At 37.1% G+C, this 26,439-nt stretch overlaps 1 protein-coding gene across 2 annotated transcripts; it reads right to left on the bottom strand.

The window, feature by feature from the left end:
- Positions 1–11,758: 11,758 nt before the first annotated feature.
- Positions 11,759–26,056, bottom strand: LOC119998118 (nucleolar protein 6). 2 transcript variants are annotated; one of them, XM_038845343.1, is made up of 26 exons: positions 25,831–26,056; positions 25,574–25,735; positions 25,304–25,469; positions 25,067–25,180; positions 24,837–24,970; positions 24,601–24,751; positions 22,732–22,799; positions 21,506–21,604; positions 21,310–21,425; positions 18,858–19,032; positions 18,608–18,718; positions 18,454–18,532; positions 18,218–18,361; positions 17,999–18,112; positions 16,215–16,336; positions 16,039–16,121; positions 15,825–15,949; positions 15,613–15,733; positions 15,360–15,497; positions 13,711–13,807; positions 13,473–13,598; positions 12,907–12,999; positions 12,699–12,804; positions 12,427–12,569; positions 12,266–12,352; positions 11,759–12,136 (listed from the first exon to the last, which is right to left on the bottom strand). In XM_038845343.1, exons 1-26 carry the CDS (start codon positions 25,990–25,992, stop codon positions 12,011–12,013), a joined length of 3,162 nt encoding a protein of 1,053 aa, XP_038701271.1. In that variant the 5' UTR covers positions 25,993–26,056; the 3' UTR covers positions 11,759–12,010. The 2 variants fall into 2 exon arrangements, with proteins under 2 accessions (XP_038701271.1, XP_038701272.1); XM_038845344.1 differs by lacking the exon at positions 18,218–18,361.
- Positions 26,057–26,439: the final 383 nt, after the last annotated feature.

Here is a 26,439-nt window from a genome sequence, read left to right as displayed (position 1 = left end):
AAGAAAAATTATCTCATAAGGTTTATACTAATGAAGTAGAAAAGAAAATGCAGAAAGAAAAAGGAGCAAGTTAAGTTTTACCTGCCACCAATTATCCCAAAGGGAAAATTTAAGATCAAAAAGGATAATAGTGAGTTTATTGATGAACACATAGATAGACTTAATAAAGTCCAAATCTTTGATAATACTCTTAATGTGTTATCAGAAGAATCTTATCATACTTTATTGAGAAATTTACCTATGTTACAATTGCTCGTTCGATTTTAAGTTTAACATCTTATTTAAATTATTTTCAAAATGTTATTTTTAATTGTAAAAAATCAATCGGTTATAATCCAGCGACTGAATATTATTAATATTATAAGTATATTAGTAACTTTAGTAGTGAAGCCCAATATACTAAATAGGTAATATAAGATTATAACTTATATTTGAAGCACAATGCCCAATAGTAATATAGGTGAAGCCCATAATAGTAGTAATACTGATACACAAGTGAAGCCCAAATGCTTAAATGATCCATTAATTGAAGCCCAAAAAGTAATTTGACTATCGAATATTCCACATTTCACTTCGGCAACACAATTATGTGAATCTAGGGAAACCAGAGGTCCAGAACTACCTTCCATTAGTAGGCAGGTACAACTTATTTTTGGTGACCTCGTAGGCCATAGTCCAACGATCACTTTGTGACCTCTAGATCAATTTTAAACCCGGGATGACCACCTCATACATACAGTGGGCCATCAATTTAGTCATGAGCCTAAACTCAGTGCGCAAGTAAGACTTGGCCAAGGTCCATAATAGAGCTCTAAACCTCTTCAGGAAGCAGGCACTTGCCATCTAGCCTCGAGCTATGAAACCTAGAAAACCCCAAGGAATTAGGTCCCACCAGTTCAAACGTCTGACCTAAGGATTCTTTCACCTCTAAACCCAATGATATAATTACTAGACTAATGAAAAGTTGTTGTCAACAGCTACAATGCTATTGACTTTGACCTCCATTTGTGGCCTGTGCTACGTATGTGTATTTCCACTCTGATTGTGCATTGTGCTTATGTATCTTTCTAGGTAAATTTTTTTTCCATTCAATTGTGAATTGTTAGGCTTGGGCCGTCTGGGAGTTAAAGAGCTTTTTGATTGAAATTAGTTTAATATGGGCATCTTCCTTTATTAACATGTTTGTCTATTTAGTGCTATAAGTATAAATTTGTCTGGGCTCTAGTGACTGACTTGCTATAGTAGAATTTTTGTCATTTACGTTTTAAACTGATGATGTATCATTGACAGAATTTTTGTGACCTGTGATTGGTAATAGCTTTGATCATGATGATGACATGCAAATCTTGATTGATTTGTAAACACACGAGGCTGATCCAAACCAGGTTGCTCCAGATATTGATGATGAAAACTTTAAGGCTAGAAGATTGAACAAATTAACATGAGTTAAGGAGTCTCCCCAAGGTACTTTCTTTGGGAAAGACACTCCGATGCTTAAGTTAGAAAACAAGAAGATAAAACTAAAAACTTTAAAGATTAGTACTCTTAGTGAAAAATATGAAAATTGTTTATGAATCTTTTACCTGACTGGAGTGCCTTTATATAATTCCTAGAATAGTCCTATTCCTTTTTTGAGTTGGTGGTATGTCTTCTATTTGAATTAGAAGACCTTCGCATTTGTTGTTTCAGTTGTTTTAGAAGTCTTATTCCATAAATCATTGTAGCTTTTTTGGGGATTATTTTTGTTAATGACTTAAACCGAGATAAGCATCTCAGAGCCGAGGTATACGCAAGCTTTTGGTATCTTCCCTTTCTGTCAATATCTAGACTGGACTAAGATGAGGCTTATCGAGGTGTATCATTTGATAATCATTTTGAGGGTGCCATGTGTCAGTTTGTGATTGTTGGGTGAATTCTCTATCATCACATGGTATGTTTATGATCATTTACACTAAACTTGAATTTATCAAGCACAATCCTCATAACTACTATAGTGACAATATTGGTCCCACTGGAAAGGAGCGTGCTAATCTTTGGCCTAGAATTGCAAGTAGTTTGTGCAATTAGTTAGCTAGTTTTGTTTGTAGGCATATTAGGCAATGGTGGATGGTAGTTTTATTAGTGAGAGTGGAACACTGGAATATCAATATGTCACTGTAATAATATACATTGCTAATGAGATTTATGTTTGGACTTTGGAGACAATTGGATTATTAGATAGTATCTAGCTTAAGTCTCTCGTATCAACATGCTTTAGACTAGCAGAAATGCAGGATTACATGCATTGTTTATTCTCATTTTTCTTGTCTTGCTCATTTTATTTATCTTGTTGGCTGCAGCATCTCTATTGTATTTTTAAGCCCAACTAATAATAGGGCCTGACCCAAGTCCATAATAGATTGAAACCGAATAGTCGATTTTCCATACTACAGTTTTTTATTGGTCGGTTTCGATTTTTCTCAAGACAATTAAACTAAAAATTTGGACCAAAAAAACCAATTGAGATAACCAACCATTAACAACCCCACAAATCTTCCAGCTTCTGTCAATGGTATGCATCAAAAGATGATTCACGAATGACGACGATGGCTAATGAGATGTCACGTGCCACAATATTTACTCTATTCTATTTTGTTAGCAACTAGATTATTAGAATGTGGAAGGCTTAGATCTTCTTAGTAGCTGCTTTATATAGTTTTGTTGTCTTTAGGGTTGGTTGTTGAATATTTTGGATGTGTGTTGAACCCTGGAGAGTCGCCGCTTCTCTCGGAAAGGCGTCTTTATCTTGTCTTATGTTGCTCCTCGCTTGACTATCTTGGATTGTAATATGTTCAATGACATTTGATTATGTAACTAATATACAGTCCTCTCTTGTTTGGCTATCTATCTCTGTTGTTGCTGTTAGTTACCCGGTTGCGTAACAAGTTGGTATCGAGGAGTGTCGATTCTCATGGTGAAGACCAGAACCATGGCTAACGATGACACCCCAGCTTCCCTCCTAAAAGCTATTGCTGCCCTCACCACTTATTTCGATGCGCAGTTTCAGACTCTGACAGATGGCCTAGATCGCCTCGACTGTACCATTCCGCCTACTCTTCCACCTGAGCTGTCACCAGATCCTCCTCCGGTAATCCAGGCTCTTGAACGGGGGCGAGACAACACCGCGGGTAATACAATATGGCAGAATCAGAATCCTTGATTGGATTTTCCCAAGTTCTTTGGCATGGATCTGGCGATATGGCTCCACCGAGCTAACCAGTACTTTACTTATTATCACACACCCATGGAGCAGAGAGTGTTGATTGCTTCCTATCATATGGAAGGCCGCGTGGCAGTATGGTCCCGTGGACTACAGACTTCCGGCCAGCTTCCCTCGTGGATTGATTTTATTGATGCGATTTAGCGGCGTTTTGGTCCTAGCTTGTTTGAGGATCCTTTGGAGGAGTTGATAAGACTCAGGCAAACTAGAACGGTGGAGGAATAGAAGATCTAGTTCGAAGAACTTGTTGTCCGCATTCCAGAGTTGACGGAGGCACATAAGCTGAGTTGTTTTGTTGGTGGGCCGAAGGAGGAAGTTCGTTTAACAGTCAAGATGTTTATCCCTTCATCGGTTACTGTAGCCTATGCTATAGCCAAGATGCAAGAAGCAACATTATTGGTGACCCAGAGCCAATTCCGTAGCCCTCTGTTAGGCTCCACACCCCATCATTTGGATAGTAGCACCAAAAGTTCTCACCTTCTCCATCTTTACCGGCCCCACCGTTTGTACTCCCTCTCACTTACCCAGGGTATGGAATGACTTTCAGCTCTAGTAGCAGCTCTCTTGGCCCACATCATATAAGGTCCCCAACTCCTTTCTCTGAACCGGCTAAGACTACTTTTTCCTCAAAAAGGGTTGCATTGCACAGGATGATTGATCAGCAGATGCGGTACAAGAGGCAAAAAGGGTTGTGGTATAGTTGTGATGCCAAATGGACTCCCACTCATAAGTGTCCAAACCCAAAACTCTTCCTGATTGAAGCACAGGAGACCCTTTATTATCTGATGGATTCGGCATAAGTGATAGTAGGCCACCAGGGGAGGAAATCAGAGATCTTTCAGAGGACCCATTGGCGGTTGAGGGGGGCCAAACTACGGAACCAACAATTTCTTTGCATGCCTGATCGGGGTTCGGGCACCTCGCACTATGAGAGTAATAGGCAAAATTGGGGCTCATCAGTTTGTTGTTCTAATTGACACCGACTCAACGCATAATTTTATTGATCCAGCAATTTCTCAAAAAAATCGATTAGTGCTCCATCCTCCTCCCCCAGTACCAGTCAAGATTGCGAATGGTGATCAATTAGACTGCCAAGGCAGCCATTTTGATGTGTTATTCATGTTGGGATTATGTCCTAAAAACATACCATGTATGACAGTTCTGAGGTTTATTGATGAATATTTAATATTGCATTATGTGTATTAGATGTCTTTTCATTTATGTATGAATGTTCCATCAATGTCTAGAGATGTTATTTATAGTAATCTTGGATACTCAGATACACTTTATGTGTGAGTATAGACAGACACAAGATTCACTATTACATCCGAAATAAATTAGTCACAACCAGATTAACAAAGTTGGGCACTTTATTGATATAGGTTGTAGTGCATGGACATCTCCAAATAGGGGAGTGGTTTGTCTTGATCACTCGAGAGGAGTCTCGGATTGGTGCACTGGTGTATGTAAGGAAACATACATTGACGGACTTACATAGGAAAGAACAACCAGAAAAGTACTATCAATGAGTTGTTCATCCTATAGCTGTGAGAGTACGATATCTCTTAAGCTTGAGTAGGTCAATACTTTCATACTTATAGCGTGTGCTTTTTGATTCATCAATGAGTGAGACACATACTATTGTCAATATACTCGATGGATTGGATGTATGCCACTAGGGTGTGGGAGCATACCTACAAAATAGTCATTCATGTACTTTCGGGATACGGAAGTGTAAGCACCCACCTGAGAGGTTCAAATTAATCTACCCAGAAACTCTGCAGAGTGATCCTTATGGATCAAGCGTTAGCATCTAGATTGATCGACGGGTCAATCTAATACGCTTAGTGGATAGATATAAGGGAACTGAGAACTCAGGGGAAATATGGACTTTGGAGTGTTTGATAGTACACAAACTCTCACTTCAATTTACTGGGTGTTGCATGGAGGATATATTCGTACACATCTCACAGGTCAGGGACAGGTTTCTAATAAGGAAAAGCCTCGATGTAAGTATCGTACATCTCTGGGAGTTCATCCATAGTTCAGGTAGTGTCAGACGAACATTGGATTGAAATATTATTCCTAGTCATAGGGCTTGGCGGTAAAGAATAATATTTTGGGAGCCTAGATTTGTATGTCCTGCGGAGTCCCCTTGGTAGCCTCATTTTAGTCTCTCGTCCTATTAAAGGAAGATCCGCAAATTTCACCATATCACAACGGTCATTGGGATATTTACAAGAATAGAATTTGTATGACAAATAGATATAATTTTATTGGGTTTTGAATTTCCAAAGATAACCCTAAGATGAAATTATTTTTGTTAAGATATACAAAATTCTTGTAAGTGTATTTATGATAAAATAATAAGTCTCGAAATTTTGATTTGGATTGTAAAATGAATATTTTACATAATCAAAATTAAAGTCAAGAATGGACTAAGGATCAAAATAATATTTGAGCCTTGAATTCTTGAAGTATTGGGCCAAGCACGCTTTGCATTGCAAAAACATGGACAGCCCAATGAGAAATAAAAGAGGCGTCAATTATAAGTAGTTGACAAGGTCTCCTTTATTGGTTTTCCTAATTCCCATTGGATTAGTAAAACTAAACCTAATAGGGACTCTATTATTTTTATATAAATACAACATGTGCTCTACGATTTACTCAATTCTTAGGCAGCACAATTGCGGCACAACCGTGTCCTATTAAATACAAAGAAAAACAAAGTATTTTTTTAAAAAAAAGTGATGGCCGTATAGTTGATTTTTGGTTCACCACCAATCGGTGATTCTTTGCTTTGCACGTTCGCAAGGAGATTAAGGGGAATACCAAGGAAACGACGTAGGCATTCCAAGTTGGTAGAGATCAAGCCGGTGGTTCGTGCGTTCAAGAAAAGAAGAAAGCTTAGGACCTCGATTTTGAAGAGGTTGGTTAATCCCTAACTTTCTTGATGCCATGTTGTGTGTGCTTGATCTTGTTTTAATAATTGTTAGGATATAAAACTAGAAGTATGCTAGGATTATTTACAAATATTAAAACTTGATCTTACGTGTTCAATTAACATGTTAAAATAATATTTGAGATCAAATAAATTTTTAGAAGCATGTTAGGCAAAAACACGCTATGGCCGTAGGGCATCGTTCGTTAAATTTTGATTTATACCTATGCTAAGACGATCCTAGTTAGCTTCCGCTGTGTGTCTAAAATTAGTTTTAGCAACCAACAATTCAGTTTACAGAAGTTGGTCTTTCATGCAGATTTTTGGGTCTTGCCACTCGGTGGTTGGGACATGGTTTTAGGTATGCAGTGGCTTCGTACATTTGAAGTGGTACAGTGGAATTTCTGCAAACTCACGATGGAGTTCATGTATCAGGGCAAGAATTGTAAATTAGTGGGGTTGCAGCCCTCTTCGGATGCACTCATTTCTTCTAAAGTGGCTAGGTTTCAAGGCGTGGAGCGGCATGGGGTTTTGCTACACTTAATTGAAAGTAGTTTGGAATCTCACGAGCATGACATTGATGTTGAACCACAACAATTATTGACCTCATTCGCTACAATTTTTTCTGAACCTATCGGCCTCCCTCTTTCACGCACCCATGATCATCGGATTATATTGAAGGAAGGTACATCACCTGTCAACTCATGCCATACCGATACCCCCACTACCAGAAGGCTGAAATTGAGAAAATTGTTCAAGAGTTGCTCACTACGGGAGTCATTCGCCCTAGTGTAAGTCCTTTTTCTTCTCCAGTTCTCTTGGTGCGCAAGGCCGATGGTTCATGGCGAATGTGCGTAGATTATCGGGCACTAAACAAGGAGACTATTAAAGATAGGTTTCCTATACCATTGATTGACGAGCTATTGGATGAACTCAGTGGTGCTAGCATATTTTCCAAACTTGATTTGTGCTCTAGCTATCATCAGATTTGAATGACGGCCTTTAGAACCCATGAAGGCCATTACGAGTTCCTTGTCATGCCCTTCGGCCTAACAAATGCCCCCTCCATGTTTCAGAGTCTCATGAACACGGTATTCAATCCATATCTTTGAAAATTCGTTTTGGTTTTTTTTGACGACATATTGGTGTATAGCCGATCCCCAGATGAACACTTGCAACATTTGACAACTATTTTGAAACTACTCCACCAACACCAGTTATTTGCAAAGTCTTCAAAGTGCCATTTTGGGGTGCCAGAAGTTAGGTACTAGGCCATCTTATTGATAGGTATGGAGTCCGCACGGATCCTACAAAAATTGTAGCTATGAAAGAGTGGCCGCTACCTCAGTCTGTAAAGGCTCTCCGTGGGTTTTTAAGGTTGACCGGATATTACCTCAAATTCATTAAGAACTACAGTTCCATTGTTGCCCCCTTATATGGTCTTTTAGCCAAGAATGCTTTTGTGTGGAGCGACACCGCCATCGCAACATTTACAGCTCTTAGAGATGCAGTGTCCAACCTACCCGTGCTGGCTTTACCCAATTTTACTCAACCTTTTGTGGTTGAATGTGACTCATCCAGTAGTGGAATTGGGGCTGTTTTGGTGCAGTTGGGCCGCCTTATTGCCTACTTCAGCAACACTCTTAAGGGCAGAGCTTTAAACCTGTCCACATATGAGCGAGAGTTGTTGGCTTTAGTCTCCGCCATCAAGAAATGGAGAGCCTACCTTTTGGGACACAAACTTCAGGTGAGAACTGACCATTACAGTTTAAAGTTTCTCTTGGAACAGCAGGTCGGGACCCCAGCGTAGCAAAAATGGGTCAGTAAACTTTTGGGTTATGACTTCACAGTTGAGTATAAGCAGGGAAAAGAGAATTTAGTGGCAGATGCATTATCCCGCCAAAGAGAAGACGTTGCTCCTTCTCAACCCACTGTGTTTGCTATCACTATCCCCACCTTGGACCTTTTAATTGAGATTAAGTCGTCTTATGTGCAAGATGACTGGTCGCAAGATATCATTAGCAAATTGTTTGCTGATTCCACTGCTTGTCCCAATTTCAGTCTCCGCAATGGTGTGTTTTCCTACAAAAATCGCTTGGTAGTAGGGGCACAAGCTGGAGTTCGACTCAAGGTACTGGAGCAAGTGCATAGTTCCCCTCTTTCGGGACTTCCAGGGTACACAAAAACTCTCAAAAAATCTCAAGATGATTTTTATTGGCCTGCTATGAAGACTGTTGTTAAAGACTTTGTAAAATGTTGTGAGCGATGCCAAACCACCAAGTATTTGAATACTCAGCCCTATGGCCTCTTGCAGCCTCTCCCAATTCCTTCCAAGGTATGGGCGGATATTAGTCTGGATTTTGTGGAGGGTTTCCCCAATTCTTCTGGGAAGTCGGTTATTCTTGTGATGGTGGATCGCCTCTCTAAATATGCCCACTTTTTGGCATTATCACATCCTTATACGGCAACTTCCGTTGCCCAAACCTTCTTGGATAATATTTTTCGTTTACATGGCATCCTAGAATCTATGGTTACGGATCGGGACTCTGTCTTTACTAGTTCATTTTGGACAAAAAATTTTGATCTGCAGGGTACCCATTTGAATTTTTCTACCAACTACCACCCCCAAAGTGATGGGCAAACGGAGGCGGTAAACAAAGAGCTTGAACAATACTTGAGGTGCTTTGCAGGTATGCAGCCAAAGATATGGTTGAAGTGGCCGTCACTTGCGGAATATTGCTATAATACAACCTACATTCCAGCACTAAACTGACCCCATTCGAGGTGGTCTATGGGAGACCCCCGCCTCGCCTTTGTGATTATGTACCAGGTACTACTGTCATTGCTTCGGTTGACTCCTATCTTAAATTTCATGAAGAGATAATGTAGTTATTGCGGCATAACCTGCTCAAAAGCCAGAATAGCATGAAGAAGTCTGCTGATCAGAGGAGGACACACCTCTCTTTTGAAGTTGGAGACTTAGTTTACTTGAAATTGCAGCCGTATTGGCAGATATTGGTAGTTCAACGCAGAATTCGAAGCTGGCTCCTAGATATTATGGACCTTTTGAGGTCCTGCAGAAGGTTGGTTCTATTGCGTACAAATTGAAGCTGCCCTCGGCCTCCCTCATCCATCCGGTTTTTCGTGTCTCTCAATTGAAGAAACACCTGGGTGACATTCCTCTCATGTCTTCTACCCTTCCTCCCATGGATAACGATGGCCAACCACTCGCAGTTCCAGCGTTGGTCTTAGACATGCATTTGGTGAAGAAAGGAAATTCTCCTGCTGCCGAATTGTTGATTAAATGGCAAGGGTAAGATGCTGCAAAAGCGACATGGGTCTCCTACAACACTTTGGTGGAGCACTTTCCTGACCTTGTGGGCAAGGTCTTTTGATGGGGAGGGCATTGTCACATGCCACAATATTTACTCTATTCTATTTTGTTATCCGTTAGATTATTAGAATGTGGAAGGCTTAGATCTTCTTAGTAGCTGCTTTATATAGTTTTGCTGTCTTTGGGGTTGGTTGTCGAATATTTTGGATGTGTGTTGAACCTTGGAGAGTCGCCGCCTCTCTCGAAAAGGCGTCTTTATCTTGTCTTCTGTTGTTCCTCGCTTGACTATCTTGGATTGTAATCTGTTCAGTGACATTTGATTATGTAACTAATATATAGTCCTCTCTTGTTTGGCTATCTATCTCTGTTGTTGATGTTAGTTACCCGGTTGCGTAACATGAGAAAAAACAATGTCGTTTGCTAAACAGTCTTAGTCAGATGTACTAACAAGTGCATCTTGATGCAATCATTGATTCTCCCAAGAGTCCACAATTACCACGAGCAAACATATAGGAGGGTATTTTTTCTATGATACTACTACTTGTACTTGCCAAACATTCCTATTTGACTTTACATTATTTTAATCAAAAAAAAAATTAAAGATTCGAAATCAACAAAAGAAAAAGTAAGTGAACCTAACCCATTGAATTATTATTATATCCACTATCCTGATATTAAAATTCGATATAAAATTCGATATAGATGAAATCGGAACAGTGGGTCTCTCTTTTCATTAACATAAGAGACATAGCAAAAATCTTTTCTATATCGTTCTTTGATTCCAGAACATAGGATAAAAAAACATATGAAAATAAATTGTGTCCATGTGTCCAATAAGATTTGAACCTATACCAGAGGTTTAGAAGACCTATGTCCTATCCATTGGACAAACATGTGCACCCCTTAATTTTCGGAGGTGAAACTATATATTTTTTAGATTTGTGTGCTCCCTGGTTAGAACTTCTAAGGGGGGTCCCAATGGTTTGGACTTGAGTAGGCTGTAAAAAGACATATATACAACCTTGACAAGAATGATGTTTTCCGGAATACGTGACCCATGGCCCGTTGGGTTCTTTAAATTCAGTGGGTCTGGAAGGGGGTAGTAAGGGCGTTAGAGAGTTGAGGCAGTCCCCGCTTCAGAAGTATAAATCTTCGGATTATGCTAATTTTGAGTTGGGTAAATAAATATTATTAGATAGAAATTTTCTTTTCTTCAATAGCGCACCAAATGCGCGCAAAGGCGGAGGGTAGGGTGGAAAGAGAAGTCAAGCCGACTGTTTGGTGTAGTGGAACTGCAAGTGATGTGCATTAGCCAATAGATCCGCTCAAATCCACTCAAAAAAAGAAGCTCCCCCATTGAGAGTTTTTTTGATAGCGTGAAGTGTGTCGTTTTTTTTTTCTTTTTTTTAAATATGGGCCCATTGTAATAATTATAAGATTTAACAATTTTTAAAAAAAAACATAAAACGTGAGTTCCACTTGTATATAATTTTATTAATAAATCATTTTATACAAAATAAGTCATTTCGTTAAAAAATCATTAATATTTTTTAATATTTTATTAATAAATCTTTTAAAGCAAAACGTTGGTCCCACTTTTATTAATATAAATATTATAATATAAAACTCACAATAATATAATAAAAATCATTAAATATAATATTTTAATTTAACAGCTTTTCTACTAACTTAGCTTTTAGTTCTCCAAATACCGAATACCTCACAACATATTACACAATTTTAAACTCAGTTTTTTTTGCTATCATTGAAAATCAATCCAACTGCTTTAAATGTATCACCATCAACTAGAATAGATGGTGACGGATATCAAATGGATAGTCACAATGATTCATCACTAGATGACTTGTGACAAGGAAGAAAACCTCCCTATTATAACAGTGGGCCTCGCCCGTCTACTACTCGACCTTCATTAACTATAATTCATCATGACGTCGAGCTATTTTCCCACAGGACCTCCCCTCCCCTACAAGCTACAATATCATTCCCGCAAAACCTTCCTTCCTTTTCCCTTCTCACTAAATCGCTCAATCCAAACATACTCACAAAGAGCCTTTCCTATTCAATAGGCTTAAAACTTATTTCTATTTTTATGTTTAATGAGGTAAGTAGTTTTTTTTTTTCCTGCATAAATTCTCCAATATTTAGAAGACTTGTTATGTTACATAGGACTAAGCATAGGCATCAAGTAGACACAAGAATGCTATAAAATAAACGTACAAGGAACTAGAGAGGCATTCAACTGTTTCTGCATATTACTAGCATGAATAATATTCAAAAAACTAGGTATGTTTTCACAAATTGGCAGGCATTATTTGTACATGTCTCTCTTTTCTAACAAAGTTATCACTACACTCCTCAAAATTGTGGGCTCACATTGTACAAAAAGGGGTGACTAATGTATCTACTATTACATTAGAATTAGAAAGAACATCTTTCTGATTCACCAGCATCTACGCTATGAGAGCCTTGGCGCCTTGAGAAAATACACGCTCCTCACAAAGCCTTTCCCTATCCGACCAACAGCTTTTAAGGCCTCAACTGGATTCTTGTTATCCTCTGTTGTCTCCTCTCGTTCCCGTTTCTACAAAAGGCCAAGGCATAGACAGCGAAAGGTCAAGGCATAGACGGATTAGGGGACTTAATTTGTAAAAATACCTCAAATGGACATCAACTTATATTATAAATCGCGATTCAGGATATCACATTTTACCTTTGAATGAGGTTTCTCCCAAGTTAGGCCAATAGCATCACCTCCCAGAAAATCATACCACAGTTTAAATGTGTTCGGGAACTCTTTCTGGAGATATTATGAGAGTGTAAGCAACAAACACAAATGGATTCGAATTTGAATATCGGTATCATTATACTTGCCTCTAGATCCCCAATAAAGCATCTCAGTGGGTCAAAGTTCACCAATAGCTGGTTTTGTAGTTCCTTGTAGCTCCCCTTCAAATCTTGAGCCAAAATGAATGGGTGGAAATTCTTGCAAACATTCCCTCTAGCCAACATCTTCCCTGTTTAGAATGTCCAGTTTATGAGAATCACAGTGCAAACATTGAATATGAATACCGAGAGCGAGAAAAAGAGAAAATGTAAAATAAACCACGTCAATCTAGATTTGAAGGATCATATGAAAAATATACCCTGGTTTAATTCAGATGGGAAGAGTAAACGTTTGGGGTAAGGCAATCTGTCCCTGTGGAGAAGAACCACCGCATCATAGTTGTTTAAAGGAGTTCGGAAAAGACACTGAAAACAGAAATTTGTGCCATAAGATATTGCAACTATAGAACTATTAGGAACAGGTCATCCAAAAGTAACACATGAATACTGGACCGGTGTCCCACTTACCTCCCACCTGTAAGAATCAGTCTGATCCTGCAATACGAGTTTGGTCAACAAATCCGCACTGCTTCGAGCATATGCAACTAATCTTCTCAGATCCTTTAACATTGAAAATAGCCATATGTCAGTAGACTATCAAAATGGGAGAATAACTACCACATAAATGGTTGTAGCACACTTTGAAATAATAATTGTGAACTGACTATAACAATATGGTTCTTAGATTGCCAGCACGTATGAAATTCTTCCAAGAGAAAAATATAACAAATGCATCCCTTATTACGGTCATCTTCCTTATTTCACGAAGTCTCATCCTGAAAATTTATAGGATCATAATCTGCAGAAACACTTTTGATTATAAAAAAAAGGATGTTCTGATTCTTGAGAAATCAGAAGAGAATAAAAATAACAAGCAGGAGAAGCAAAATCTGAGAATTAAAAAGACTATTAATCAGGCAAGAGCAACTCATAGAAGAGATGAAAGAACCAGGGGATCAATTACGAAGTATATGAACAAAAAGGATTATGTGGCCAAGATCATAATGGTTTGAAAAGAACCACCAGGCACCAACCAGTGAGTTTGGCGCGCATCTGGTCCAAGCTTCTGATTCCTTGTCATAGGCTGTAGCCAAGAACATTGCTGGGTTCACATTTTGTGGATTTTCTTCATAGACTTTTCTACTTAACGCAAAGTTGTCCTAAATAGTAGATACATAATCAGTGAATATTACATGAAGAAAATTGTACATTATTAACACCAAGATAAAAACAAATACGATGATAAACAATCATCTGGTCAACCAAACTTACATTGATTTCTTTCTTATCATATAGGGTCAAATCATTATTTATGTCAACCACCATAGCAGAAAAGGTCCAATCATAATCTGCTAGTAGACGCAGGAACCTGTCAGTAAGAAATATTTAATCAGTATCTGCAGGATAATCTTAAAAGTAAGAAAGCTACTTATCAGGGAAAAAACAGAGTATACGAGCTAGGTGAACTAGCAGACAAACATCAATATGATAAATTTTAATGTTCCAAAAGGAAACTCAAAGCCAAGAGAATTAAAAATTTCTCAGAAAAGAGCTCAATTTAAAATCACTCAACACCAGATAAAAATCATAGTCTTCGTATTCATTTTGGACCATTGGCACTCTAGATCAATACACAAGCATCCACGGCATTACAGTCTTGAACAACATTTATAGCATCAATATCAAATCAACGGTTACAAATACAGAACTCAAGTCACCAGAGAAAAGACATTTACACCATATAGAATACCTTATGTCCTCACATTCAAGCACTGATATACCCCTTGAATTAGGAATTAGAGCCTAGGTAGGTTTTGATGAGAGAACAAAGTATATCTGGCTACAATTTCTGATGGGAGAAGAAAATATAGGATTTATGTCGATATTTTACGGTCTTTAGCTGATAAGGTCATAATTAATAATAAGCCTCAATTACTTACATACTTCCTATGCTAACGTAGCAACACATATATGCATATAGAAGGGCAGTTCCTTCTATCAAGGCTAGATTATGCAACACATATGCAAGTCTTGCTAATTAATTCCACAACCAACTATAGTCAAAAAGTCGTTAGGGGTTTCCATTCGGTTTTCGGCTCGGTTTTTAACCGAAACCGAAATGTCCGAATTGATTCGGTTATGATATTTTAGAATCCATAATTGGACTATATATGTTTGGATAACCAAACTGAAATAAACATATTTTTCTGATCGGATCGGTTCTTGAAGAAATGGAAGAAGTATAAATAAATCTTAAATAGAGGGTGAAATAGCCCATGATCGACTCATACTCTATCTAACAAAGTTTGATAAAATACCCATGATAATGATAATAAATATATTATCTCATCACAGTTAAAATGATAGTCACCAATAGTTTCAATTAATCAATCTTAATTTATAATTTGTGTAATGATTAGGTTAATTAGTATCTTAATTTATAATTTCTTATAGAGACATAATCAAAGTTTTACAAATATTACTTGGCCTCCCATGGCGTCTCAACAATTCCAATATGTAACATATATATACACATATATATGTATTTATATATATATATATATATATATAATATAATCTAATAGATATTATCTATTATATAAGATACATTATATTATATAATATAGTATAAAGTATAATATGTAACATATATAATATATATTAATATTTTTCAGTTATAACCATAACCGTAACCGAAAAAATATCCGAAAATTTACTAAAATCATAACCGTAACCGAATAACCACGGCTGTGGATCAGTTCTCGGTTACGGATCGGTTGTGGACATCCCTAAAAGTCGTCGAATACTTTATATGATGATATTATGGTAACCACAATGACTAATTCCTTTCCTCAGCCAATATAATAATTCCATTATCACTAAGATAGTTAGATTTCTCAAAATGAAGACGAGCTAAGAACCTTAAAAATCCAGTGATCCGTGAGAAAGGAGCATTAAATGGTAAAGGCTTCAGAAAGAGATATGCAACCAACAATTCAACTGCCTCCTCAACCAAGCATGCCGAAAATAGATGTGAAGCAACCCATCTTTTTGCTAACCTTCAAAGATACCCAAATTGGACATTCAAAGTCAATTGAAAAGTACAAATGTATCTTGAAAAATATATTCAATTTTGCAAAGGTATATATTTTCCCATAAATGATGGAAACCCACCTAACAACATGCCCGTATATTGGATACTGGCCCTGTAGTCCGTTGATCATGTTGGAGTGTTGACCGCTAATGAAAAGTTTCTTGTCTGTGGATGGTACCCGCTTTAATTGATTGCTTCCAACTACAAATCAATTATGGATTAGCAAACTGATAACGCAATACCTCATAATGAAACACAAATAGGAGATCAAAAATTAAAGAAGAGTTCTCACCTTCCCTTTTCAACAGGCTCAAGCCTCTCTCATGCAAAATTTTAAGACGAAATGCATATCCAGAGAAAAAGACATCAACATCATCCTCGGTAGCAGTACATGTCATGCCCCACTTATGCTCCAGACTATCTTAAATATAGAATTCATCAGACGTAATTTTAAAAAGAAAAAAACAAAAACTCATATAGTTAGTGATTAAACAAAATTGACTCACCTCTCTCCAATTTTAAGGAGGAAAGCTGTTTTGGTTTTCTTGATTGCTATGTCATCCATTGGCCAGTTCCCAGATCCTTCCAACTAAAAGAGAGAAAATTTTAAGTTTTCACCTAACTGAAAGCGGGGAAACGAACATTACCATAAAGAGTGCACCTAATCAAGAGGATATCATGCCTGAATCATAACTTCAAGTGGTTGAATGCAAGACGGACACTGTGTACGCAGCCTTGTTAGGTTCCCCTTTTCATTAACCAGGGGATGCGGTTCCGGAAGGAAGACAGATGTAAGCCTAAATGCTGGGTGGAAAGACAAGTAATAGAACACTTTTTTAGTCATCAAAGGGCAAAGAGATGAAAATGCAAGAAAAATAAATCTTGCACCACTCACTCTACTGCATATAATTTTACTTGATACAAAACTAGGTACGAAAAATGATAGAGCAAAGAAGCAACTTGCAACACTCAACCCCTACCAGACCCTATATAACAGGGAGAAAAGCTTTCATGTTAATAAATCATCATAACATCCCAAATACACCAAGGTCAAAACTAAAAAACCCAAGGTTGTTCAACCAAAACATGTGCAAATATGTGAGGGGAAAATTACATGAACAGAATACACCAAAAAAAAAAAAGCCAGCCTCATATAACCATATGACTACAGTTCTGATGATCTCTAAAAACATCAGGGAAAAAAATTTAAACCAAGGAAATTTGACATTCAAAATGTTATCTAGAAAACAAGAAACAGAAAAGGAAACCTCAATGTCCTTATCATTACACCATCTTCCATGATAGAAAGTGGATGGCAAGGTGAACTCTTAAAATTCTAGAAACAAATATCTTAGCATCACAATTTTACCAAGGATTGGACTCAAAATTTTCTCAAACAAAAGGCTTTTCTTTCATGGCTATAATGCTATATATCTCCTATTTTCCCTACTCCAAGCCATATCGCTAGTCAAACCTCTTGGATAAGCTGTCACTAATAAAGAAGTAGTTTTTTTGATATTTTTTTGTCATGAAGAAAATTAATCTGACAAAGCATAACACTGTATGCTGAGCACTTCTCATCTCATCCTCAAGCTTTCTTTTCTCCAACGGTTAGGTGCTCCAGTTGTATCAAACTATGTAATGCTATAGAGCTTTTTGTTTCATTATTCTATTACCTATCTTAATGAAGAGTTCACATTGCCTCCTCACCCAACTAACAAAAAGAATGCACTCAGCAGAACAACTTTAGAAGACTTCACACTTACCATCTCTGAGGGGGACGAGAGAAAATCCTCACATTGGTTTTTCTTTAAAGCCACGATAAACATTTTGAAGGGCAGTAATTTAAAGAAATAAAAAAAGGCCAAAGCAAGTAAGATACGACACAACCAAGAAAGATTGATTCCATGTTGAATGAAACTTTATTAAACACAATGAGTTTTAAATGTCTACATCTCATGTAAGGAATTTCAAAAGCGAGAAATAATCCAAGAAAATGGATATTGTTAATTATATCTAAATGTAAAGAAAAACTCTGTAACATTATATTTTAAATGTCAACCATAACTTCTAGAACACAAGCATAAATTTTTGCATGATTCTGTGAGATATCAAAGTTCAATTCATTTTCTACATTTCACATACACCAGATGCATTGCCAGACTCAAATTGCAAAAACAGTTGTTACTTCCCAGGTATAGCAGCTTCAAACAGAAGATACAGAATAAACCATCAATCTGGTAGAAGAAACAGAAGCAAACAACCTATGTGGCTATGTGGCATCAATACAACATTCTTCTTCCACCCCCATAATTTTGATGTCTGATTTTGCTTGTACGTAAACTTAGCAAAAAAGAATCTCGTTGTACAACCAAAACAAGGTAGTCATCCATTGAATGGTAATAAACAACAACAACAACAACAATAGCAGTCAGTAAAGATTTCTTTTCTAGCTCAAAGAATTACCAGAATCCAAAGGCTGCACACTAGAAACTCGCAATGGAATATCTTCAATGAGGCGCAGGCGCTTTGATAGAACTTCAAGTGCCCCAAGCAAACCTCCAGAATGTGACATAGAATCTGTTAATAAAGAACATTACGCAAAAGACTGTATAGTGCCAAGAGAGTAACATACAGACGAGACAATTTCTATAACCAAGAGCCCCAAATGGTCAACAGTGTCACCTTTAACGCCATTAAGTAAAGAGAAGTCAAGTTGATCGGTCATTTGCACAATTCTTTCTTTTGGTAGTGAAAGATGGCGTTGAAGTATGCATTCAACAATTCTGGTTAAAATGAGATGTCTGGTCCACTGCTCAGTTTCCCAAACTAAGATTTGAAGGGAAAAATTACTCATCAAATTAACCATTTTGGTACAACCTAACAGGCAGCATTTAACATGATCATAACAGATATTCCACCTGTGCTTTCTGCAATTGTACCATCTTTAAATCTTCGAAGCTCAGCTTTTTCACCCCAAAACTTCCGGAATTTCAGTGCCTAGTGTAAAGGAAATGAGATAATTATAGCCCAAACGAGAGGACCTAGTTGCATAACATTCAAAAATTGATGTACCTCGTCCTTATTTTCAGCATTTGGGCCAACATCAACAACTCTAAAAGCTTTCTCTACAGAGCTCACTGAAATTCCAATAAGCAATTGCTCTCTATCTAGTGTGGACAACCCCTAAAAACCATACAAAAAGAAGGAAAAGATGAAAAGAGTAACATGTCAGTAATATAAAGGAAGTTTGTCAAAGTAAACTGAGAAGGGAAATCTTTCAAAGTCTATAGTTTTATATACTAGTAAAGCCACAATCTCATACATTTTCAATACCACATCCTGAAGCAGTGTTTCTCCACACGACACGTATGAAATTTACTCTATCAGTCAGCCCTTGACGGAGAAGGCTATATACTTTCCGCTCATACAATCTCCAGCATTCGTCATCCAAGCAAAATCCTGAAGCATATACCTCACTATTCCCTTGCAACTTCAATCTAAAAGAAAAAACAAGCCAAAATTAAGGGGCGACAAGATATTAAGGGATGACGAGATATTGAGAGGAAGATCGAAAAGTTGCAAGCACATGATTAATGGAAAATTTATCATTAATCCATTGTCTGGGAACAAGAGTTCTGTTAGTTAATCGTTGTTCCCAAAAGCTTGAGCTTTCCTAAAATGGAATCTGAACACCGGGGTTGTGACTTCGAAGTACAGATGGGATTTGAACCAGCAACCTTGATTCCAAATCAACATTTGGAAACAGATGATCCAAAAACTTAAGCCATCAAGCAAAAGGTCAATAGTGAATATCAAGCGGACACCCTACAAAGAAAAGCCCTAATTGTGCATGTGTAAGGTGATGCACACTTCGGTGCTAGATACAACGAAGTATCTACAAAAATTTTAAAATGGTCACCCCATTGCACTTCTATAATATTAATCAATTAGTATATATTACTAAATTCAGTTGTACAGTTACCCTGGGTTCAGAAATTTTATCCAACATTACATAACTATTAAATGAAAACTAAGAAAACGAAATTAAGTATCTGAAATCATTTCATGATTGTCGCACCAGTAAAACTTAATGCTGGCCAAGTGAAACTTCAGTCTAAATTTCAAATAAAGGAAACAAGGGGATTCACAACTGCATCCTTTAGACATAAAAAAAATGGAAGCAGAAAATTAAGTTTGATTAGATGTGGGTCTGTCAACTTTTAACAAAACTTCTTCAATCTATCACTTCCAAAACATTTTGGACAGTAAGTTTCTCATCACCAATATGCAGAAAAGGAGTTGGCAGCTTAATGTTGAAGCACACACAAAAATACACATACTTAGATGGAGTTATACTCATGAAGCAAAACATTTTGAGACCTATGCTTGAACTAATTATACCAGATCAGAGAAATGAAAGAATGAAAGAGAAGTGCCAACTAACAGTCATAAATAACTGGAATTTAACCAGTGGCTCAGAACCACTTCACATCCTTAAGGGTGGTGAGTTCGAATCCCACATCCCCCACCCAAAAAGCTTACTTGCCCAAAGAGAATTAATGAAAAGAGAGATAACCAAACAATGTTGCAGCACAAAGACAGCTTACATGATGGAACATATAACCCAGTAATCCGTTGCATCAATGTAACAAAGTTCACAAAATAGAAATTTTAGCTGATTGGCCACATGCACCTTGCTTTAAAAGCCTAGAATTGTTTTAAAATCACAGAGCCCACCAAAGGCAATGAATTTAGACCAATCTATTAAAATTGCTTAATCTTGAATTGTCGTCCAACCTCCTGATATGCACAACATTGTTTTAGGCATAACCTAGTCGACTTCAAATGATGAAATCAGAAATGACATACTAATCTACCAGTCGAACTACTAAGAAGAAATTAGCAATATTCCCATTTCCCATGCGCATATTGCACTAACAAGTAGCAAAAATCTTAAAATCGACTAAATCCTTTATACTGTTTCACAAAAGACAAATTGTCCACAGGAAAAAGTAACATCAAGAAGAACACCAAAATCTGCAACGAAAGTCAAACTTACGGTGACAACATGAAACAAGATAAAAAGGACTTTCAAGCAAACAGACCTATTCTATCAAATTTCCAGCATGAGTTCAATAATGTGCAAATCATATATTGAATTTAACAAGATTTCAAGGAAGCTATCGACAGGCCCATTCCCACACCGAAACTCTACTGAACTAAACCCTAAATTTGTTCAACTGATTTGCGTTCAACTGATTCCAGATGCTGTTAAAAGTTAAAACAACAAAGACCTAGCCTCCTCTGGAAGAACATAAGGCCCACCCACCTCCATATTAATAGAAACTACACTATCTATTCCTTTCCTTTTCATACTCAACAACTCTTTTCCCAAAGAAGGCCACATTAAAGTACCCAGATTCTTGACTGTCAAATCACCTTACCATAGAGGAGAATTATATCATCCCGTTTGAGCAGGTGACACTTAATGAGTCATCCAAACGTTCCATAGGTCCCTTTACAGCTATCAATCCTTCCCCGAAAAAAGATGCATTTTTCCTATCTAAGGCAAATTGCAAAAACCGCGCGGCTTATTTGGAAGGAAATATCAATGCTCGAAACAGTTTGCCCTTTCCAGACAATTACTCTTCAATGAGAAAGTGGATGATAAGAAAACTACTCAAGTTCGTATACATAAGTAGCATGTCCCTTGCACAAAGTGCCCAGAAGATCTGGGTAACACCATTAAAAAGGCTTAAAGCGGACATTCACACCTTATGCAGTAGTCATATTTAGCAGGAAAGTCGACCTTTGTCATAAAGAGTTCATCAAATCCTCCATCTATACATTTCTGAATGCACTTAAGAGCCAAATGAGCCTCGTCTTGGAGCTGAAAATTGAAAAAGAGCGTTAGGTACTGCAAATGTGGCAATTCATATTATGTGTCCGCTATATCCACAGAATGAGTACCTCAATGAAACCAGCACTAGTCATTCGATAAGCCAAATTGACATGTGAGGATGAATCACAGATCACAACCGGAAATATTTCCTTGTATTGCATCCTTTCCTGCAACTCACAAAGCTTGTAATGAATACAAGTACACTACCACACAAAGACAATGTGTGCAAGTGAAAACTCAGCCAAAAACTTTCAATGTACTATAACCCACAATTCATTGAAAGTACCAAGAAAGTGTCAAAAGGAGTACAACCTATGCACCTGAGAAAGTTTCAGGAGTAGAAAATCTAATGGTATTGTCATGTACAGTTCTGGGATACCAGAAAAGACACAATCAAGCCAACCCTTTTTTTTTTTTTTTTTACAAATTCACTACAAGTTTTTCTTTTCCTTGGAATAATCTTCTGTTTTTCTTCATCCAGATTAGCCAGCAAATGGCCAAGGGTATGTTCCCATGCACAAAGCTCCTCCTTTACAGTATTAGCTTTCACCCAAGAGACCTCAATCATTGTCAATGACTGACTTCAGTCTCCTAGTCATAATGTAAAAGGTACAAGGCTGTTCCTCATGTTTACATAGGTAGCATCAGTTAGCTAACATAACTCCTATAATCTTGAGATTATCAAGAGTTGAGATTCTCTCGCTTATAGCTTTCCAATGAAAAATGTGACCTTTATGGGTGCCTTTGTTTTCCAGATACATTTCCCGGGAAAATAATTATCATTTGTAAAAAATATCAACCATCAAAAGATCAAAGATGGGTCATGTAAAACAAGGAGATGGACCTCACTGAACTTTATATCATTTTCTATAGACTATAATATAAAATAAAATAAAATAAAAAGATTAAAAAAATTCAACACTTGAACAGACACCTCAAGTTGGAGCTAACTGCTAAACCCACAACATGATAAAGAATCATCGTTATCAACCAGAACCCTCCATAATCAGTGTCAAGGATTTTAAGGCCACTATGGATCAAGTTCAGTCAAATGCGTTTTGTTAGCAATTTGGTACAACACTGCAAGACTAAAGTTGAAGTTCATAGCATTAGAACTTTGTCATTGCAATAACTCTTCTACACTTAAGCATTGGAGGGTGAAATGATTGCTTCATCACTACTGTAAGCAAAACGGTCAAATAACATATGGCATACAAGAGGAAGGTATTTCGCAGATATAAAAATGAAAATGATAAGAACATCTTAATGGCTCAAAGTATGATAGACCAGCAACCTCCTTTGGAAAGCAGTCCTGCCCTTGCTCTTTAAAGTAAAGCCCTCGGCTCCATAACTTTGAAGTTGCTGCAAAATAATCCAAAAGATAAGTACAGAGTTCTCCGGACACTAAGTTCTAGCATATCTCTACAAGCCCCAAAGCCTGTAAAGAAGATGAACCATGAGGACTTGACTCTCAAGGAATCACACATTCCTCCAAAAACTTCAAAAATTCAAATCATATGATTGATATATATCATAAGTTGGCACATCAAAAGTCCTACCAACAGCAATTAGAAGTGAAAATGGTCGCAGAAGTTGCTTACAGAGTTCAAGAAAACTAATTTTTCTTCTTGCGCTTGTTGGATAATGAAATATTTTATTTGGGGTATGGGCAGCATATGTTCTTTTGTGAAGGGTAATGAAAATAGTCTTCTTTTAGCATGAGAAATTATTGTGGTAACACACAATCAAAATCTCAATTTCCTGCAATTTACAGGTTGGACAGAAATATACGAAGAATGATTATCAAATGATTCACGGGGTTTTTTGAGGGAATATCAGTTTCAAAAGAGATGCTTCAGACAGGAAACAGAATTTTATGCAGCTCTTTGAAGCTATCAATAAATGCTTGCCAACAATGGACACGGAGAACCAACTAACATGGCAAACTCATGATGGAGGGAGGTTTACCACTAAAACCTATAGCAGCACTATCTATACTAAATTCGGAAGAGGAGGCAAAAGCAGATTCACTTGGGAAGAATTTTGACTGCCAAGAGTAACCACTAAAATAGCTTCGGTTTCTTTCTTCTTTTATTTTAAGTTTGATAGCTACTTGGGAGAAAATCCTCTGCATAGATGATCTTCAAAGAAGGTGACATGTTTTAACTGACAGATGATTCTTTGCAATATAGATGGGAACCAATCAATCGTATTCTTCTTCATTGTGGTTATTGAAAATTTGGGAAGGTCCTACAATTATGAACATTACCTAGGTGGTGGCCAGAACCATTGAGTAGTTAAAGGCTTGGAGTTTCAATTGCAAACCAAAGGAACAAGGACAGCAGAAGGATTCATATCCTATAATAGTGTGCTGGGTAATTTGGAAATAAGAAATAACATAATTTTCGAAGGGCTGATATACTCTTTGCTAGGGATAGGTGGTCATATACTCTTTGCTTTTGGTTTAACGAAGAATGTGTAGTAAAAAAGCTTACTTTATTGGATGTAGAAAACATTTTGCAGTTGTAACCAACTGAACGGCACAGCCTTGGTGTCCTTACTAATTTCATCCATTCTTTTACTATTCAAAAACATCTATTAGATTTTTCTCAAATCTCAATATCTTCAGAAGAAAAAAAAAAAAAAAAACTGCCAACCAGAGTCTGAAATTTGGCCACTTCATGAACTACAAATACTCTAATGCCTTCCAAATTAATATAATAACATCTGACATGCATAATCATTATTTATAAGCAAAAAAATACCCAAAAAAATGATAATTGAGCCTTGATTTAAAGGACAAATATTCTTCACCAGATGTCTTCCTTTTGTTTTGGCTGGAAAAATATTTGTTTGGCACCTTTGGGTGGTATAACCATTAATGAAAACCACCAGTTGGTTTGAGAGAAAACAAGAATCAGTTCCCAGGAATAATATTCATCAGTCAGATAGTCTAAAACGTGAGGTTTCTTTCTTAGATACATCATGAACTACTCTTGATTGAATCCCAGTGTTAATGACTATAAGAATACAAACCATGCAGCAAGAAAGCAATTAAATGAATTATGATCATGAAACCTAATTAAAAAAAAAATAGTAATGAGGGTCTTGAAGTAAGTCTTATAACCACTGATTAATTCTAGTAAAAAGAAGTATAGAGTACCTAAGAAATCCAATGTAATGCGAACTATCTGAACTGCCTTGAGAGAATTATTAATTTTATCATGAGTCGCAAGGTATGCCAAAATGATGGAGATTAGGAATCCATTTAAGCAATCATGAACATGTATAGAACTTCTCCGCCGAGCCCAGACCTATACAAAGAAAATGAAATCTTATAATCCTACCTCCAACAGAAACCTTAATTATGTAAGAAAGTCAAGATAGCAGAAGTGGTACCTTCAGCAAAATCAAAGCCTCTCTCAACTCCCTCAAACCATGAAAGGTTTTCCTGACAAATTCTGCATTCTCCTCCAAAAACATATCTTCCAAAATACTGCTATTATATATTGGAGTAGGTTGAAGAACATCCCCTTCCAGGAATTCAAAAGGAAAAAGAAAAACAGTAGTTCATAAACACTGTAATATTTTTCAAAAGTCAGAAAATAATTAAAATGGAAATAAGATACCTTGATTCAGAGCACGAACATTGTTCCGCTTCACGTTCAACTTTGAAATATTAAATAGGGATGGTGCTGTAGGAATTATCCTCACAAAAAATCCAGGAACTTCGAGCTTCTCAGCTGCAATATCATATACTTTTTTCCCAATTAAAAAGGAGCATATAAATTTTATTTAAAAAAAAATACACCATAAAGCAACAAGAACCTCCATCAAGTCAGTACAACACAAGAAAGAAAACCGACCTGGAAAGACAAGCAAAACAGGTTTTCGTGCCTCATTCTGTAGGGTGGACCATTCAACTCTTAAAGCTGATGATTTACGCTTCATGTACTTCTTAATTATGCAGAGGTAAAGGCACCTCTTGGCATGGTATCGGTAATTCAAATAATCTTTTTCCAGGAAACACTCCTGCGACAAGAATATTTTACCACATTCAAACACCGCAGATACACGGATATTTTCAGACTTGAAAAGTTGCAATTGGTAATGTTCAGTCACAGATATGTAATTACCTTAGGCAACCGAACAAAGAGATCAACATTCAACTCAGGCTTCGTAACACATTGTATCGAATAGCTGCCACCAATTTCAATATACTTCGGTTTCTTAAATTTGAACTCTACTTTGTCAGCACCAATATCTCTCACAAATCCCGGAGCCTCATCTGCAGTAACCTGCTCCAATTTAAGCACGCATTCTTTCTTATCACCTGGCTTTGTAAAGGCGTTTATTTTCAACCTATAATTTTGATGAGCAAAAAGAAAGGTACCTTGAGGTCGTCGGGGATTTTAGCTATGGCGCGTTTGATGGCAGAAACAGTGTCATCGACGAGCTTGGAGAAGGCAGGGAAATGGTCGAGCACGACCTCCTTTAACAGCTCGCCTACCTTGATTTCTGTCGGGTCTGTCGCCGCCAAGCCATCGGAATCCATCTCTGCGTTCTGAAATTGGAAGGGAGAGTTGGCTCACCTGGACAACGGCAGGGGTTTACTAGGGTTTATTGTTTAACGGAAAATTCATATAAGTTCTACAACAAGGACATCTACGCCGTCCACTTTATCTGACGTCCAATAGAATGACATGTCATCAAAAATTAAAACTTTAAAATTAAATAATAAATTTATGTTTCTTTTTTTTTTTTTTTTGGAAGAAGAAAAGTATTTCATTGATGATGAGTATTATTTGCAGTCGGAGTTAACTAAACACACTTTATTCTAAATAAACCCCAACCAAAAATATAATGGCTCTGTTTGGTAGAGCGAAAAGACGGATTTTCAATGCTAGCGGAAATGCTGTGAAAAATATGTTGAGCTTAAAGCTGTGAAATATGTTGTGAGGTGTTTGGTGAACAAAAAACTGACGCTGGCTGAAAAACTGTT

Source organism: Tripterygium wilfordii, chromosome 5 (genome assembly GCF_013401445.1).
Source record: "Tripterygium wilfordii isolate XIE 37 chromosome 5, ASM1340144v1, whole genome shotgun sequence".
NCBI classification, from domain to species: Eukaryota; Viridiplantae; Streptophyta; class Magnoliopsida; order Celastrales; family Celastraceae; genus Tripterygium; species Tripterygium wilfordii.
Note: the sequence above shows the minus strand (reverse complement) of the source record. Positions and strands in the feature narration are given on the sequence as shown.